At 49.3% G+C, this 16,619-nt stretch overlaps 1 protein-coding gene across 2 annotated transcripts in view; it reads left to right on the top strand.

Annotated features, from left to right (window-relative positions):
* IGSF3 (immunoglobulin superfamily member 3) overlaps nt 1-16,619 on the top strand; it is a 107,379-nt gene that overhangs the window by 61,042 nt on the left and 29,718 nt on the right. The window contains exons 3-5 of one of the 2 annotated variants that reach the window (XM_065676423.1): nt 9,019-9,429; nt 10,774-11,163; nt 12,841-13,242. In XM_065676423.1, coding sequence (XP_065532495.1) covers nt 9,019-9,429; nt 10,774-11,163; nt 12,841-13,242 — 1,203 coding nt within the window. The remainder of the gene's footprint in view (nt 1-9,018; nt 9,430-10,773; nt 11,164-12,840; nt 13,243-16,619) is intronic. The other variant, XM_065676424.1, reaches the window with a different exon arrangement.

The raw sequence follows: 16,619 nt of genomic DNA, 5'->3' as shown, positions 1-16,619 counted from the left end.
TGTCTCAAAAGCTCTTCCAAGCACAGCGTTTCTCCTCCCTTCTTATCCCCCAAATCCCCTCCATCTGAACAGGAGGAAGCTTGGAGTATGAAGAGCTTAAAGAGGACAGATGATCATACCTACGTACACAAGAGACAAAATTGCAGATGTACAGTAGGATAAAAAACTCATCAGGAAAATAGATTTGCAAAAGTGGCTGTTCCTGGTTTTCTCTCTGATACCTTGATCAGATGGTAGAAGTCTGTCAGTCGTTTGACTGAATTTGCATTATTTGTCTTAATTCTGCTTTCCACAGTCTCTAGAGCAGGAGGAGAGCAGGTGGTCCTCGTGGTTGGAGAACTTGGACTCCATCCTACAAGAGCCAGAGTGTGCCTTTCATTCATCACAAGAGTGCCAGCTTCAGAGTAACAGTTCTGAGCTGCCAAAACCTTGTTGGAGGAAAGTAGCTTGGAAATATCAAAAAGAATTAACATTTTTCATTCCAGCTCCCAGAAATCCCTCCTCATCACGCTGACTTCTTGGCTCAGTAGACGGTTGTTGTCTAGTGAAGATGCATGTTTATATAATATGTTACGAACAATTTCCATGCTTTACACAGGACTTGATTGAGAAAGAAAATATTTCAACTGTCTTAGTTTGTATGGGTGATTTTTTGTTCTTAGATTTCAAACCTTTTTCTCATCTACATACTATCCGCCCCATGTCAGTAATCTGCACCTGAAGAAGATGTGATTCTGATGTCCTTCCCTGTCTGTGCATCAGCATTTTCACTTTGTGTTCCCATAGTAACTTAAGACTCAGACATGGCCTGAACAGAAGTTTGGGCTGTAACAGAGAGTAAAACCCAATTTCTGTGCTTCCTTCAGTGCTTTGCTTCTGAGGGCTGAAATGCTCCATTCTTGTGTGTTCAGCAGGAAGATGAGTTTTGAAGGGGATGGACTCAGATTCTCAGTTTGTGAGTCTTTAGACTTTAGTTCAAATACTGCTGCTGACAAAACTTGTTTCCCGAGTGTGTCTTGGGCTGTGTCAGAGGCAAAAATAAATCATAGCTGCTATGCTTAAGGAGTGACTGGCTCAAAGGGGTTGTTGGAAGCTCTAGTCCTGGGCTTTGCAGCTCTAGGGACAGGTCAGGTCTCCAAAGGCAGATGGATGAAAGGCACTTGGAAGGTCCTAAAACCGTCATTATTGCATAAATGAAGGAAAACCAGCTCTCACATGCATGCCTTGACCTCCTGTGTGATCTCTGCTGAGCTCTTGAAGCTAGGGCACTAAGCTCTGAAAGCAGCTCTTGCACTCTTATCTCTAGTGTTGCTCCTGGTCTTACTCATATAGCTGAACTAGATGAGAATCCTCCTTGAAAATTGATTTTTGAGAAGGGTGACTCACCTGACTGTAAAGCACCACGAACATAATTGTAGTCCAGGGGAATATGGACTGAGATGTGTTGTTTTGAAATGATACTACATGACCCTCCCTGTTAATGCCTGCCTGCTCATTGTGCTAGGTGGAATGAAAGAAGGCTTGTAAAAAATTGCAAAAAAGGAGATTTTTTAAGCTTTCCATTTCTGGCATTTCTTAACTTCAGCTTCAGAGGCGTAACACATGAAGACAGCGCTGGATGCACAGCTTCAGAGGAGCCCAGGCTGCATCAGCTCCTTGGCTCTGTGTTTGCTGGGGTAGGTTTTTTTGCTTTCTGTGCCTGTCCTGCAGGCTCCAGGAAGCTGTGGCTTAGCAGGTTGTCCTGTGCTGTTTTAAGCCACAGCAAATAACCCGTATCCCTGCTCTTAGCTCCCAAGTGCCGTTAAGTAAAATGCATCAGCTTAACTCTCTGGAAGAGGTGCCTGCTGATGTGCTCTGCCCTCATGTTTTCACTGGCTTAGTCTTGCCTTAAGCTGCAGTAGCTCGCTGGTGGTGCTTGGGATCAGTGGGAGAGCTAAATCCTCACGAAGGTGAGATTGTAGAAGAGGGAGGGAGATAGAGAAGGAAGGATCTGTGAGCTGACTCACCTTGGCTTGCTGCTGGAGGTTACTGCTTCCAGAGGTGAGCAGTTGGTGTGGTGCATGGGGGTCTGCAGCCCACTGCTGCCCTCCCTGGTTTCTCCCCCGGGCTCTGTTTCAGACGTTTCCCCGGCGTGCCAGGGTGGGCCAGGATGTGAGTGACATCCTCAGCAGAGCTGCAGGAGCAGGGCAGTGCCACAGTGTGCCTGAATCTCACCTGGGTCTGCCGTGGAGCACTAACCTGTTGAATGGGGTGTGCTGCGGGCACAGAGCTCACCAAGGAACCATGTTTTGTCAGGGCTTGAGTAGCAGAGCAGGCTGTCATGAAGCACAAGTTTCTCCACTGCAGGGAAGGGAAACCTCTGTCCCTTTGGATGTCATCTCTGCCACTACCTCATTCCTTTTTTTACTTGCAGGCTGGTTTGCACACTCCTCCTTACAGAGAGCATCTGCCTTGCAGGGCAGGATGGCAGAAAACATGTGCATGTGCAAGGGAGGAAAGCTTTTCCTCCCTGCTGTGGCTGGGAGATGGATGCAGATGTGAGGCCCGTTCCCTGCCGCACCATGCACCTAGCTCACTGTGCTCTTTGGGCACCACTGCATCCCCAGCATCTCTGCCTCTGTTGTCAGGGTTCACTCCACCAGTGCTCCAGCTAATTTTTGCTTGATGAGCAAATGCTGACTCTCACTGCTGGGCACTGCCTTGTCCTTTCACCACCTCTCTCTGGTTTCTCTTCTCTTTTTCTTTTTTTTTTTTTGTTTTTCTTTTAATGAGGTCACTTGAACTTCTCCATCTAAATTAGCTGTCCTAATAACCAGATGTTCCTTGGATTTCTTTGGGACAGGGCGGGTGGAGAGAGGAGGAGGAGCTTGTTAGCAGGTGCCTGCTTTCCCCTGCTCCCTGAAGCTGCTTTAGCTGAGGGCAGAGGAGCAAGGGAGAACAACAAAACAGGAGCAGGAGGCATGAATGTGCACCCAGCACTAAGCACACTGCCTGCAAAGCAGTCAGGGACCAGAAACTTTGAAGAAGCATCTCTGAACAGCACTGTGCTGTCAGGGCTGGAGGTCCAGAATAAAGCCCGGGAGAAAGGGAAAGGTGAATGTCCTTTCTCCTGGAGCTGAAGCACTCATGAGCAGTGAGAAAGTTGTAGTTCTCCTGGGTCGATCAAGGACAAGCCAGAGCTGAGGCTGAGCACGTCTGTTCCCTTTTGGCCTGGACACACAGGGAAAGGGTTGCTGGTGGGGCATGGGGCACCTGCTGCCCCATGTGCCTGGGGCAGGCATGCTGGCTTGTGATCGCACCATCTGGCTAGCAGGTCCCATGTGGCAGAGGTGTGCAGCTTTGGCCGGGAAGCCCCCCTTCCAAGATGCACTGTGGAGCAGGAGCAGGCTGAGCAGTGGGATCCTCTGCAAGGGCAGGAGCATAGGGATGGCATTGACTGGGCATGTGGGGCGGGCTGGGAGCGTGACCAAGGGAGCCAAATAGAAGTTCAGGCCCTGAGTTGGAAGGGTGGCCCGATTTCCAAGTTTTGCATCTTTTGTCTCTATCTTTTCCCTTTTTTTTCTACATGAGTTAGTTTTGGTTTTTCCTGTGCCCTTTCTCACTGGCTGCTTGAACTCACCCTGTTGCTTTGGGAGATGCATGTCTATTGGCATAATCGTTCCAGCCAGTAGTTAATGTACCAACAAGGATACTATTGTAATTGGAGGATTTATTACTGCTGCTGTGAAAAAACTGCCATGCCTCCTTGTTTAACTCTTTGGCTCCCCTCTTGCCTTCTGCCAGCAGCTGAATCAGTAACAAACTACACTTTTAAAAAGCTGCAAACTGGAGTTATTTTTCAATTTTTATTATATTTTCCTGTTCTTACCCCAGAATGCTGCACTGATACAATTGCAAGGGACTTTAGTGCTTCACCATGCATTCTTGATTGTGCATCAACTGAAAGTGACTTCATAGTTCAGCTTCTCATTTAAAATAAGGCCTAAATGTTTGCATGAGGATTAAAAGTATCCTCTGACTGTTTTTAGAGCACAGACCCAGTTCTGCTCACCCCTTCAGAAGCTTGAAGTTAATTCAGTAATTCATAAAGTAATTCAAAGTTCATATTCTTTCTAAATTTAGTTCAACAATTATTAGTCTTTTATCTGCCTTTCATTTAAATTTGCCTTTAACCCTCCTTATTTCTCAGTGCAGGTGGGCTTTACTGAAGGAAAGTAAACCCCTAAACCAACCAGATTATTAGCACTTCCCTTGTGTTTTCCGTGTGGTATGTGTTGGCAGGTAAGAAAGAGAAGAGGGAATTTTGCACAGAGACCCCACACCCTCAGTCACAGTAAAGATTTGCATCCTCATATTCTGGTCTCAGGTGGGACTTTGGGCAGTGAGGGGAACACAAGCAGCAACAACCAGATCAAAGCTTTCCTCTGCCTGCCCAAGACCAGCTGCAATTCTCTACCTGGGACTTAAAAATAAGGCAAGCAAAGGATGCTACCAGCAGCATGGTCTGCTCAGTTTTGTCCCCTTGCAAAGGTGACATTTGAGGGTCTTCATCAGTTTTGCAGCATAGCACAGTATGTGTTTTCCTCCTCGACGAAGTCATTATGCAGACTTTTGATTTTCAAGAAGTCACAGTGTCTGTGCTGCAGCAGGTATGCATCATCATGTACAGCTAATTGCCAGTCACGAGGGCTTGGGAGGATTACATTGCTAATCTAGGTATCTTCCCTGCCTTATCGCCACCACCTTCCTCCTGCCGCATGCATGCACATGTATACGGATCCTCTAAGGAATGGAAATCAGTAGTGGTGTGTGGGAGGGATATAAGGAGCATGACTCCCTGAGAGCTTGCCGTGGGTGGGAGGAGCCAGGTCCCTTCCATCCTTGTGCTCCCACCCGCGTTGCCTCTCATGGTGTTTTTCAGTGCTTGCCAGTGCTCGCCTCTGGACTGATGGAGCTGGCACTGTGGTTGAACACTCTTGAGCAGCTTGTTTCTGTCTTGCATGCACGACCAGAGGGGTTAGGGGAGGAGATTCATGGTGCTGAACTGGAATCCCTGTGGGGCAGCAAGATGTCACAGGGCAGATGGAAACATAACTCTTGCTATAATTTCCTGCAAAATCCAGAGTGGTATTTCTCAGCCAGAAGCAGCTCCCCAGGGTTTGCATGCTACACGTATTTGTTCTTCCTAAATAGTTCACATTTGACGCTTGGCAAGCTTAGCTCTCTGCAGGCAGTATGAAGTGGCCAGTTGGGGAGACAGGGTGCTTCTAAAGTGTATCAGTGGGTAAAACCTATAACAAAATCCAAGGGAAGAAGAGGTTGGTGGGTTTTGCTTGTCGTACAGCAGCCCAGAAATGATGCTGGGTAGCCTGTGTGAGTTGTTTTACTCCTAAAGAGCCTCCAAGTGTAAGGGTACCGTGTTGCTAAGTGATTTTCACGGTGTTGTTTTACCAGCTCAAGCTAGGGAGCCTCTGGCTGCCAGCTTGATGCTCCTTCTGTTTCACTTGACAAGGAAACGGCACCTCATGCTGCCTTGCATGGGAGTAGATGAAATGTTGGTAGCTCTCTGGTTTGTATCCGGCACATATCCAGCTTTCCTCTTGGAGGTGATTGGGGTTTTGGATACCCAAGGATGAAGCAGAACCAGCCTGAGGAGAAGGGAGACCTCTTTGTCCGCATGGGCAGAGTGCAGCATGGTGCTGGGAGCTGCTGGAAACAGAGGTGGTCCTGGGGCTCAGAGGAATGTTGAGGCATGCACCGAGTCCAGACCTGAGAACTCCAGTCTGCTCCCTGCTTGTTTTCTGGGAGACTGTAAGGCAGTTCCTTGTCCTAGAGTTAGTCCTAATTAGTTCACCAAGTGCTCGTTGATTGCATGTTATTGAGGTGGGTTTGACCGGAGCTGCGTGTGCAGGCTTCCTGAGGAGGGAAGCCCATGGGCACCACCCTGGTAAGGGCGGAGCATCTCCAGGCTCCCTCCTTCTCCTTTTCCCAGCAGCAGATCCTCGGGTCCCTAGCTGGGTCCCTAACACCCTCTAGTGGCAATATTTACAGTCAATATTTCAGGAGATTTCAAAACGTGATGGGGTTGGGAGCACCCTCTGCTTAGCAGCCCACCCACCAGTGAAGGCCTGTCCCAGTGCCTTCTGCAGGAACCTGGGGTTTGGGGACCTAATAGGAAATGTTGAAAAGAGGGGAAAACAGGTAGAAGCTGGGTAAGAAAGAGCAGACAAGAGGACATGTCATGCAGCACCCCTCTTGGCTCCTATTCAGATATGGCATTGCTACCCTTTGTAGGGTGACAACTGTCATATAATCTTACCCTTGCTTTTAAGTAGAGCTCAGCTTGCAGAGTGCCCCAGGAATCCTGGTGCATCCTGTGGCAGGCGGCTGCAGGATGCTTGGGGACAGCTTGGCAGTGTGATGTCTGGCAGCAGAGCCAGGGCTCCTGGGTGGACACTATGTAAAGAGTTACTCATGTCCCGATACACAAACTGATGTCTTTGAAGCCTCGGTAGGGCAACTGGCTTGAGAAGCACAGAGCCTTACCAGTGGCCTGGCCAGCTCTGGGCTCTTGCCTGTCCCTCTTTATGTCTTATCCTTTGGAAACTGGGCTCTCATTTAGCAAGCAGGTCTCTAGTCCTCCTGGTTGAGAAGGTGAGAACAACCAGGTGTATGTCTGTGTCAGGCTGATGTAAGACAACAGCCTTAAGGCTGTGTGCAACCCAAAAGGTATTGCTGATTCTTCTAACTGGGAGGATCCTGGTTGGCTTTTTTAACCAACGGAGCAGGAGGAATGTAGCACAGTGTGTCAGGTGTTACCACAGTTAGGTTAGAGCCTGTAACAGCACGCCACCACCTACTGATTTTCCTCTAGGAATGCATTTTGCAATAGCTTGCCCATGTGGTGTAAATGATGCTAACCCTCCAGCCAGGTTCTGACCTGGAAACATGAAGTAATGGTTCTAGTTGTTGAAATGGTGTGCGTGCCAGCCTCAAACCTCCTTGGGGAATGGCAAGGCAAGTGTTTGCTTGAGACCTAGACTTTGGACAGGCTTCCTGGTGTTCCTCCTAGGGAACGGGCAGTTCCACATCTGGAAAGCCAAGTGCCTGCCCCTTTCTCAAGCGGGACCTGGTTTGTCCCACAGAGCCAGGCAGGCTCTTGGAGGTAAGCAGCAATTCAGTCTCTGCCTTGTGCTTAGACAGAGGGCAGCCATGCTGCTGAGCTGTGGGAGCGCACAGCCAACCAGTGGAATGTGCAGAGCTCTCAAACTGGGGGAAGGAGAATAAGCATACTTTCTTCACTGATACCCACTTTCACCCCATAAGCTGTTGTGCAGAGGCTGGTGTAGCAGGGAGCTTTGCCTTTGAAGCAGCTCAGCAGGAAAGTAGCTCCAGCAATGTGATGATCAGGTTTAATTTATTTAAATAAAGTAAGAAAAGTTACAAGAGCCCATGGCTGGAGGGCAAAGAAAAAGCTGTGCGGTTCTGGAAATTATTCAGGAAGGTCTGAAATGAGAAATTCAAATGTTACTGTGCGGGCAGTATGAACCAGCAAGGTTAGATGCTGCTGTCACTACTGGTTTGGGAGTCAGAGGGAAGGGGAAAGGGCAGAGAGAGGCAGGATCCTTCTCATGGTCTGCCAGAGGTTATTGCTGGTGAGCAGAGGACGGGAGCCCCAGCAAGGAAGATGAGAGGAAGGGATGGAGGAGGAAACATAGTTACAGGGCACAAGCAGTGGCCTGCGATGTCAATGACCTTACCAGGTACTTCCCCTGTCAGGGGCAGTAAATTCACTGGGTACTGAACACGTGGTAAAAGCAAATGCTCCCATCCGGGCTGGACTTGGGAAGATTTCCCTCTCATTTATATCATCTCATGGGTTTTTTCTTTCTCCTCTTTCTGGTTTTGATTTTTTTTTTTGCCATAAACAATCACAGCAGTTGTCTTCACTCAGCTCATTGCTTTCTGTAGCTGTGCCTGAATGAAATAGATGCAGCTTTCAGCAGCTCAGCTGATTTCATCAGACCTTCCAGTGCTGTCAATGAAACTGAACTGATATAGGTTGATTATATTCCACTGGTATGCAACGAAACTGTGGGCATTAGCAGGCTTTCTAACACTGCCTTGTCTGCAGAACTGGGGAGAAGGCTTGCATTCTTCCTTCCATGTGATGTTTCTTGAGACAACAAAGTCTAGAAAGGCTTCTTTTTAAGAAAGTCTGTCTTCTGCTGGTAGAACCTCATGCTAAAATTAAGGTGCTTGGTAAAATCAAGCAAGGTTGGGGGGCTGCTGTTTTCTTTTTTGTCCTGATTTTAGTAGCTGTACTTCTTCCCTCTGGTTAATCAACTAGAAAAGTAGCCAGCAGTTTTATTGCCTTGATATGTCTGTGTCCTGAGCAGGCACTGAGCAGGCTGCAATTAGTGCATTGCTGCCCTCAGAGGAGACACTTTCCTCCAGATGTTCAGACCCCTTCGTTTGGCCTGAGGGGGTCATTAAAACATGAAATGATATAAACAAAGGAGAGGGGAATTGAATCTCCTGACTCTTTTATGAAGGAAGATTAAAGGAACTATGTTTAGCTTGTCCCCGCTAGTGACTGAGGGGTGAAGACCATGCCAGGGCTAAGGACTGGCTGAAGGATGTGGGCAGGAGAGGGGTCATGAAACATGCTTTGGGCGCACGGTGAAGGGGAGGTTGCCCATGATGAAATGCCTTGATGGAAAGTATTATGCTCTGCAGCATGATGGAAAACCCTGTGCAGTTACTGGGGCCACTTAGGAGGAATTTAAGCACAGCACTGGAGTATGTGCTGCAGGTCATGGTCTTTCACAGCCAAAGGTTTGGGGAATGATTCTGCTCTTTTGGAGGGCTAGAAGTGAGCTAACAGTCCTTTGCCAATGCATAACAATTAATTACAACTGTAAAAAGAAACCTCTCTCCCAGCTCTCTGGGCTTTAGACTCAGCATTTTAGTATTGCTGACTCCCGTGCTGTGTTTCCCTATCCCCCTTTGCTGCAGTGATTCCCGACTCGCTGCGAGTGACAGCGGTCCCACAGACACTGAACAAAGTGGAGCACGACTCCCTGGAGCTAAAGTGTGAGGTGTCTAAGAGCACAGCCCAGCACAGCCACGTCTCCATTGCCTGGTACCGGCAGCGGGGCAGCGAGGTGCCTGTTGAGGTCATCTCCCTCAGCCGTGACTTCGTCCTGCGGGCTGGCAGTGCTTATGCCCAGCGGCATGCTACAGGGGACATTCGCTTGGACAAAGTTGGGGAGACCACCTCAAAGCTCACCATCTACAACCTCCATCCTTCGGATCAGGGCGAGTTTTACTGCGAGGCAGCAGAGTGGATCCAGGACCCTGACAAGGCTTGGTATGCCATGACCCACAAGCGCTCCCAGGGTGCCATCGTCAACGTGCAAGCCACCGGTCAGTGTCTTCTCTGCCTGTTCTCGCTCAGCTGGGTGGTGGGAGGAGTTGGAAAATGGGGCTGTGCCATGTTAGGTGGCTGGAAATTGGGTGGCAGGCTTTGTCTCCTGATGTGGTCACTGAACTGGGACTGACACAGGAGCTAAAACAGATCTTAAGCACTTGGTTCTAGCACAGGCAGTAAGAGTTTTGGTAAGTGGGGAGGAAAGAGTGACACAGCAGAAAATTAAAGCTTTGAGCAAGTGCTTCTATATTGCACAAGGTCTATTTGCAAGTCAAAATCCTTCTCCCAGCCCACAGCACAGGTTCCTTCTAAGGATCTAAAGACCCAGCTGAGCTCTTTCTTCCTCTCTGATATCCCCAAAGACCTTGCCTCTTGACCCGGGCCAAGCAGGGTCTGAACAGGACTAGGCTCCAGGTCACATCCCACAGCACCACTGGATTCTGGTGTTGCAGCAGAGGTGCTCCCAGGAGTAGAGTCTGGAGGAAAGGGTTATGATTAGGTGTCGTGGTTTAAACCGAACCACAAACCTCGTTTGCTCACTTCCCCCCCCTTCTTGCCCTCCCCCTGCTCCTGGAGGGACAGAGAGGAGAATCGAAAAGAATGCAACTCCCACGGGTTGAGATAAGAACAGTTTAGTAACTAAGGTATAACACACATCACTACTGCTACCACCAATAATAGTAATGATAAAAGAAATAACAAGAGGAAAGAATACAACACTTCAACACCAGTCGACCAATAACTCGCCCCACTCCCCCCAGCCGAGCACCGACCGATACCTCCTCCAACCCTGCAGTCCCCAGCCCTTCCGGGGTAACTCCCAGTTACATCCTGGGCATGACGTGCTGTGGTATGGAATACCTCTTTGGTCAGTGTGGATTAGGTGTCCTGTCTCTGCTTCCTCCCGGCCTCTCCTCCTCCCTGGCAGAGAATGAGGCTCAGAAAGTCCTTGGCCAGACCAAACATTTGAGCAGCAACTGAAAACATCAGCGTTATCAGCTCTCTTCCCAGGCCAAAAAATTAAAACATAGCACTGCACCAGCTACCAAGAAGGAGAAAAACGACTGCCACTGCTGAACCCAGGACATTAGGGAAGCCTTCCAGCTCATGGCAGCAAGCTGCCTGTCCTACAGCATGGCCAGTCTGGGCTCCCACAACGAAACCAAGCCCCTGACCCATTCATGTGCAGATGTGCATGACCAAGGGACGTTGGCCAAACAGGGAGGAGCAAGTTGTAAATACCTTGCAGAGGTGTGCTGGCTCTCTTGATGGGCTTTCCATGCTGATTTTGGGGCTTGATGGGCTTTTCCATGCTTTTTTTGTTGGTTTGTCTCTCCCAGATAAGGAGTTCAGTGTCCGTCTGGAGACAGAGAAGCGGACATACATTGTGGGTGAGCCGGTGGAGTTTCGATGCATCCTGGAGGCGCAGAATGTCCCTGACCGCTACTTCTCCATCTCCTGGGCTTTCAACAGCTCCCTCATTGCCAGCCTGGGACCCAATGCTGTGCCAGTGCTCAACAATGAGTTTGCCCAGCGCGAGGCCCTGGGCCAGCTCAAGGTAGCCAAAGAAAGTGACAGCATTTTCGTGCTGAAGATCTACCGCCTCCGGCTTGAGGACAGTGGCAAGTACAACTGCCGGGTCACCGAGCGGGAGAAGACCGTCACAGGGGACTTCATCGACAAGGAGAGCAAGCGGCCAAAGAACATCCCCATCGCTGTCCTGCCGCTCAGTAAGTAGAGACTTGCCTGTGCCCTCCTGGGGCCATTGCTCTACTGATCAGCTATGTGGTGAAGTTGTGATGTGCCGAAACTTCAGCGGTGGGGAAGAGGGATGATAAGAGTTTGCATGCTATTGAGGCTTGTCATCCCAACTGGCAAGATTATGTTACGCCCATTTTTTGATGGGAAGAGCATGATAGAGGAGGAGGGATATGTGTTGGGTTTGTAGGTGGTGAAACATGCCCCCACCTTGGTAATGAGTTCCTTGAGTTGAAGGTATGTGTGACAGCCTCTGATTTGCTCCTCACACTCTCTCCTTTGCTTGCTCTGCAGAGAGCTGGGTGCTCTGAAATACTCTGCAGGCATTATGGGGCGACCAGCTTGGCTTTGGTTTATCCTAAGAGCTGCTAGGTTCCTGCAGGCTGTTCAGTGGCTGTTGTTTAACTGCCTTGCAAGGCAACTGTACTGGGAGAAGCCAGGGTTCATGTGTTCCTCAGACCTGGTTTGCTCTTCAGCATGGAGCTCTGTTGAGGTCACTGTGTGTCTGCCAAACCTCGTGAAAACAGCCCTGCCAGAGGCTTGCCTGAATGTCTTTTGTGTTTGTCAGACCAACAGGATAAATACAAAAATAACAGGGTAAGAGGAGAGGGTCCACTTGTTCATTCCTTGTTTTGCTCTCTGAAACTCGGGTAGCTGTGGCATGATAAACCATGCATATGTTGCCAAGGCTGCCCTTGCAGTGGGGTTTGACCAAGCAGAGGGTAGCTGCATAAGGATTTTGTGCAGTGTTTATCTACTATCTCTTAGGTTTCATGGGAAATGCAGCCCTCTCCTCTAGCTTTTTTCCCCCTCCTTATTTTTCTGAAATAAATTCTGTTTCTTTTCTCTCCTACCAATATTTGGTCTCATTTGTTTGGCTTTGAAAATTACTCTAGCTGGAAATCTTACACTGGACGGATGTCTAAAATGTAATAGTTCTAGGCACAGCCACTTTTCAGACAGATTTCATTCTTGCCATTTGATTAATCACCAGCTCTAGGAACAAATGTGATGATTTTTCATGGGGGCTACATGTCCATAACTGACAGGAGACAGCAGGAGTAACCAGCACTCAGTATCTCTGAAAAACCAGACATAAAGCCTTACATTTGGGGAAGCTCAGGATATGAGGTTTTTTTGATGTTACCAGATATTGATAGCTACCTCTAGTGTCACTAGCCATGGGAGTTAGGGAGAGCTTCTGCCAGAAAGGGCTGTAGGAATGGGCATGGCAAGATGGTGATCATGGTGATGTGAACTGAAAAGCCCAGGGAGCTGGAAGCTTTTTTTGGCAGAGCCGTTTGCATGTGGTACATGTTGTAGCAACACACATTCCAAGTTGTGCTGAGATCCCATCCTGAATCTGCGACCAGAAGACTCATCAATGTCTTATGAGCCATAGGCAGAGAGATTTCTCCAGGCTTTGACCTACACCTGCTTTGAGTGTGCCAGTCACCAGGAGCAGCTCGCTGCCCATGAGCTGGTTTTGGATGTGGTCACGCATGAGGTTAAGACATGCCTTTACCCAAATCTGTGGGCAGTTTCCTGCACCTGGTAGAAAGCCTCTCTGGCTGGCAGCATCCTTCTTGCAGACTGAGAAGTGGCAAGTGAGTATCATCTCCCCTGTGTATATGCGTTTCTCCCCTTAGAGACCAGCATCTCCTTGGAGATTATCAACAACGCCAGCAATGTCTTGGAGGGGGAGAGCCTGCGCTTTGGCTGCAACGTACGCTCAGGCCTTGGGCCCCAAAGCCGCCTGTCTGTTGCCTGGCACCTGGTGGACAAGCTGAACCGGCGCAGTGAAATTGTGCGTCTGGATCGGGAGGGCACGCTGCAGCCAGGCCCCTCATACACTGAGCGCAGCAGCTATGGGGGCATCCAAGTGGAGCAGGTCCGGCCCGGCTCCTTCACCCTGGAGATCTTCAACAGCATCAAGGCAGATGAGGGCCACTATGAGTGCCGGGTGGTGGAGTGGACACGGACGCTGGATGGGGAGTGGCAGATGGTTGGGGAGCGGCACACAGGCACCCCGGTGTCCATCACTGCTCTGGGTGAGTACTTGAGATGCAGGGGGCCATGGGGCCATGCTCCCTGTGTGCCCAGCACCCCCCAGAAGGTCACCTGCGAACAACTTGGGGCTACTCTCGGCACTGTGGCCTTTGCTTGCCAGCACAATGGAGGTACCCAGCAGGTCCCAGTAGGTTGGTACAAAATGCCTGCATGCTCTGTTGCATCTGGGTACAAAGTCTAAGGGGTGGCTGTGGCAGGAGCAAAGCTGGGGATGGCTAAGGACAGGGACAGTGCTTCCAGTGTCCTTCCAAGGAGAGAGGCTGCTATCCCCACAGTACTGAAGCCAAGCTATGGGCAGTGCAGTGGTGGTGCTCCATTGACAGCCTGTGGGCATCAAAGACTCCTACATGCCCTGGGTAAACTTTATCTCTGCTAACCAGACCAGGAGAGCAGAAAGCTGCGGCAACTGTCCAGACACCAAAAATTATGAACATCTGGACAGCATCAGAAGTCTGATGAAGACATGGACCAGGAGTTGTCCTCACTTCCTCTGCAAGGAGGCCCTGAGCTGCTGGCCTGGAACTAGGCCCTGAAATCACTGCAGCTGGTACTCGGCTCTGCAAAAGGGCTCCTCCATTTCAAACACAGTGTGACCACATTGGTTTAGGAGAGGGCAGGTAGGGCATTAAGGATTTGGATGGATTGTGAATTACTTTGGTCCTGCTCAGGCCTTGGTATGTTAAGTTCAGGACTGGTTCGCTAAGTGCTCTGCAGGAGGCTGAAGAAGGGATGACTACTTGTATGAGGCCGCTGATTTGCAGAACGGCAGGGCTATAAACAATCAGGGAGCTCTATTGAAAGGTCAAGATAGGAATTTTGGGTTTTGGTGTGGTTTTTTTTTTTTTGCTGTTCCATATAGTATTAATCTTAAGCTTTGGCAGGATGTGTGAGAGACCAGACTTCAAAGTTGTATCTTACTCTGATCAAAATCTTGCTTTTTCCTCCTTTCCTGCCCTTCACTGACTTTCTTGCAGAGGCTGTTCTGTCTGCAGCTAGAAATCTTTGCTATATAATTTCCAAAAGCAGGTAGGGATGCTAGTTCATATAGAACTAAAGGCAGATTCACATCTTGTTTTAACAGCATCTTCCTCATGAGGTCAGCAGCATTTGGCCTGCTGTAAGTCAACATGTCAGCCCTTTTCTTTACTCTGCCATTTGCAGAAGTGAGGAAATTAAGTGCTGAGATTTTAAAATGTATCACTTTTACTCTTGTTAAAATATAAGATGCTCGGAATTGCCCTGCAGTTCAAGAACATGTGATGGAAAGGTAGTTGCCTGTCCTCCTCTGCTCCTTCTCACAGAGAAATTGCTGGCTGTTGGGCACATAAAGTCAAGTCCTAAGGAATTCCTAGGTCCTCTTCTTATAACTAGCAAAGCTGAAGTAGATCATGAAAATTTAGTGGAGAAAATACTGAATATTGTTTTGTTATTGCTGAATCTGGTATTTTTTGCTCACTGTAATGTTTTTGAAGTATCCTCAGAAATTCAAATGGAAGGTGCTAAGAAGGAGCAAGAGAGGTTTATGGCTATAGAAATCGCTAGTAAAAAAAATGTAGTAAATTTAGCGACACATTTCAAGTTAAGGTCTAATCATTTGCCAGTCTGCAAGGATAAGAAACTCTTCAGCTGAACCAGCACAGATGATGTTCCCCCCATAAATGTTCAGACCCATAATCTATCTACAGGGTGGCTTGGTAGCCAGAAGAGAGATGTGGTGTTGGAAGAGACCAGATGTCCCTGAACTAAGGATCTTGAGTGCCCAGTAGGGACTTCAGTCCCTGGCTGGCATGGGAAGGAGCAGGCAGGTGGGGAGGAGCAGGAGCAGGCTGCTGTGTTCTTGCAGGAAGGTCTTGCAGAAAATCTGCCCACTTCTATGCGTGGCTCCTCTCCTTTTGTACCAAGTCCTGAAGGAAGAAGGACCTTTGTGTTAGCCCTAAATTCCAGGAGCATGTTGGTTGAGCCGAGGACCTGGAAAATATACCTGGCTTTCACATGGCAGTCAAGGCAAGTCCCTTCACGAAGCTTCTTTGCCCAGACCAACTGGAGATCAAACATTACAATATCAGCTGGTCTTGGTGAAATGAAGTTGGCTTTCTAGAGCCATCACCGGCGTGGTAGCACTCCAAGTTAGGCCCAGTAACATGCTTGCCAGGGCTGGAGGGCTGCTGCAGGGTCTGAAGGTAAGGGCTTACATGGGGATGAGATTCAGCAGTCGTGAGAGGACACAGCCTGGGGTCTTGCTCTCCTCCCCTGGGTAGTCACTGAACATGTTGCAAGAGGCTTTAATCCCAAAGGCTGACCTGTTTTCTCAGTAGTCACACATCCTGGTGCTCTGTCATGGCGGTGCCATAGGGCTGCAGAGGCACTTGCCAGAAGCATACAGATAGAGTGGTGTTCATGCTGCGGCCGGTGCAGCCAGCGGCAGCAGCTCTGAGGGTTGCAGTGACCTCCTAGTTCACCTCTCAAGCTGTAGTGTCAAGCCAGTGGCAGGCTGAAGCTCCATGCTGATCCACATGTTCCTGTTTCTGCTGCACACTGGCTGGGGTCTCCCCCAGTAGCAGTGGCTGGGATGGTCAGGGGAAGGAAGAAGAGCTGCCAGCCAGTGTGGGACACCCCACAGAGCCTTCCAGGAAGGGAGCACTTCTTGGAGATATTGCTGGTAGGAAACAAGGTCCCTTCTAAATCTGCTGACCACACTGAAGTTATGGGAAGAGAAGAAAATATTGCTCTCTGCAGCTCAGAACAAATAAGCAATGGAAGCACTCTGACCCAGAATGTAAGCCACTCAACTGGGAATATGTTATCTTCAAGTTACTAGCAGACTGCTGGTTTTAAACTCCCCTAAACAAACAAACTGCTGAGGGTAGACAAGTCAAAATGTATTGATCACCTTGCAGAGTGGTAGACGTGAGGATAACTGCATAAAGCCATCCTGGAGCTGTGATCTGGAAGAGAACAAAAGCTATGCTGTGTGAAGAACAGGAGCAACCAGCTTCTCTTTTAGTTGCCTTCGTCCTGGGGTTTTGTAACCACTGCCACCACTCCAGACCATGAAAGAAGGCTGCTCCTTGCTTTCCTCATCGTCAGCTGCAGCAACCAAGTACAAACCTGGGGGCAGGGGGGGACGGGACAAGGTGGAGATCCCCTGCCCAAAAGGTGGATGTGAATCGTGGGGTCTGCCAGCAGTCAGACTGGAGCTGGATAGCTGCTCTGCCTGGTGCTGCTCACTGGTGCTGCTGCCCTGCTGTGTTTCTGTATGGGGCTTTGGCAGCCTGCAGAGGCTGGTGCTCACCTCTGGGTCTCAGGGTATCTACTCCTCTGGGTGGAAATCAGGCATGATCCTGCTTCCACTGGAGCC

Source organism: Lathamus discolor, chromosome 4, assembly GCF_037157495.1.
Source record: "Lathamus discolor isolate bLatDis1 chromosome 4, bLatDis1.hap1, whole genome shotgun sequence".
NCBI lineage: Eukaryota > Metazoa > Chordata > Aves > Psittaciformes > Psittacidae > Lathamus > Lathamus discolor.
The sequence above is the reverse complement of the archived record's forward strand: the minus strand, read 5'-3'. Positions and strand labels throughout refer to the sequence as shown.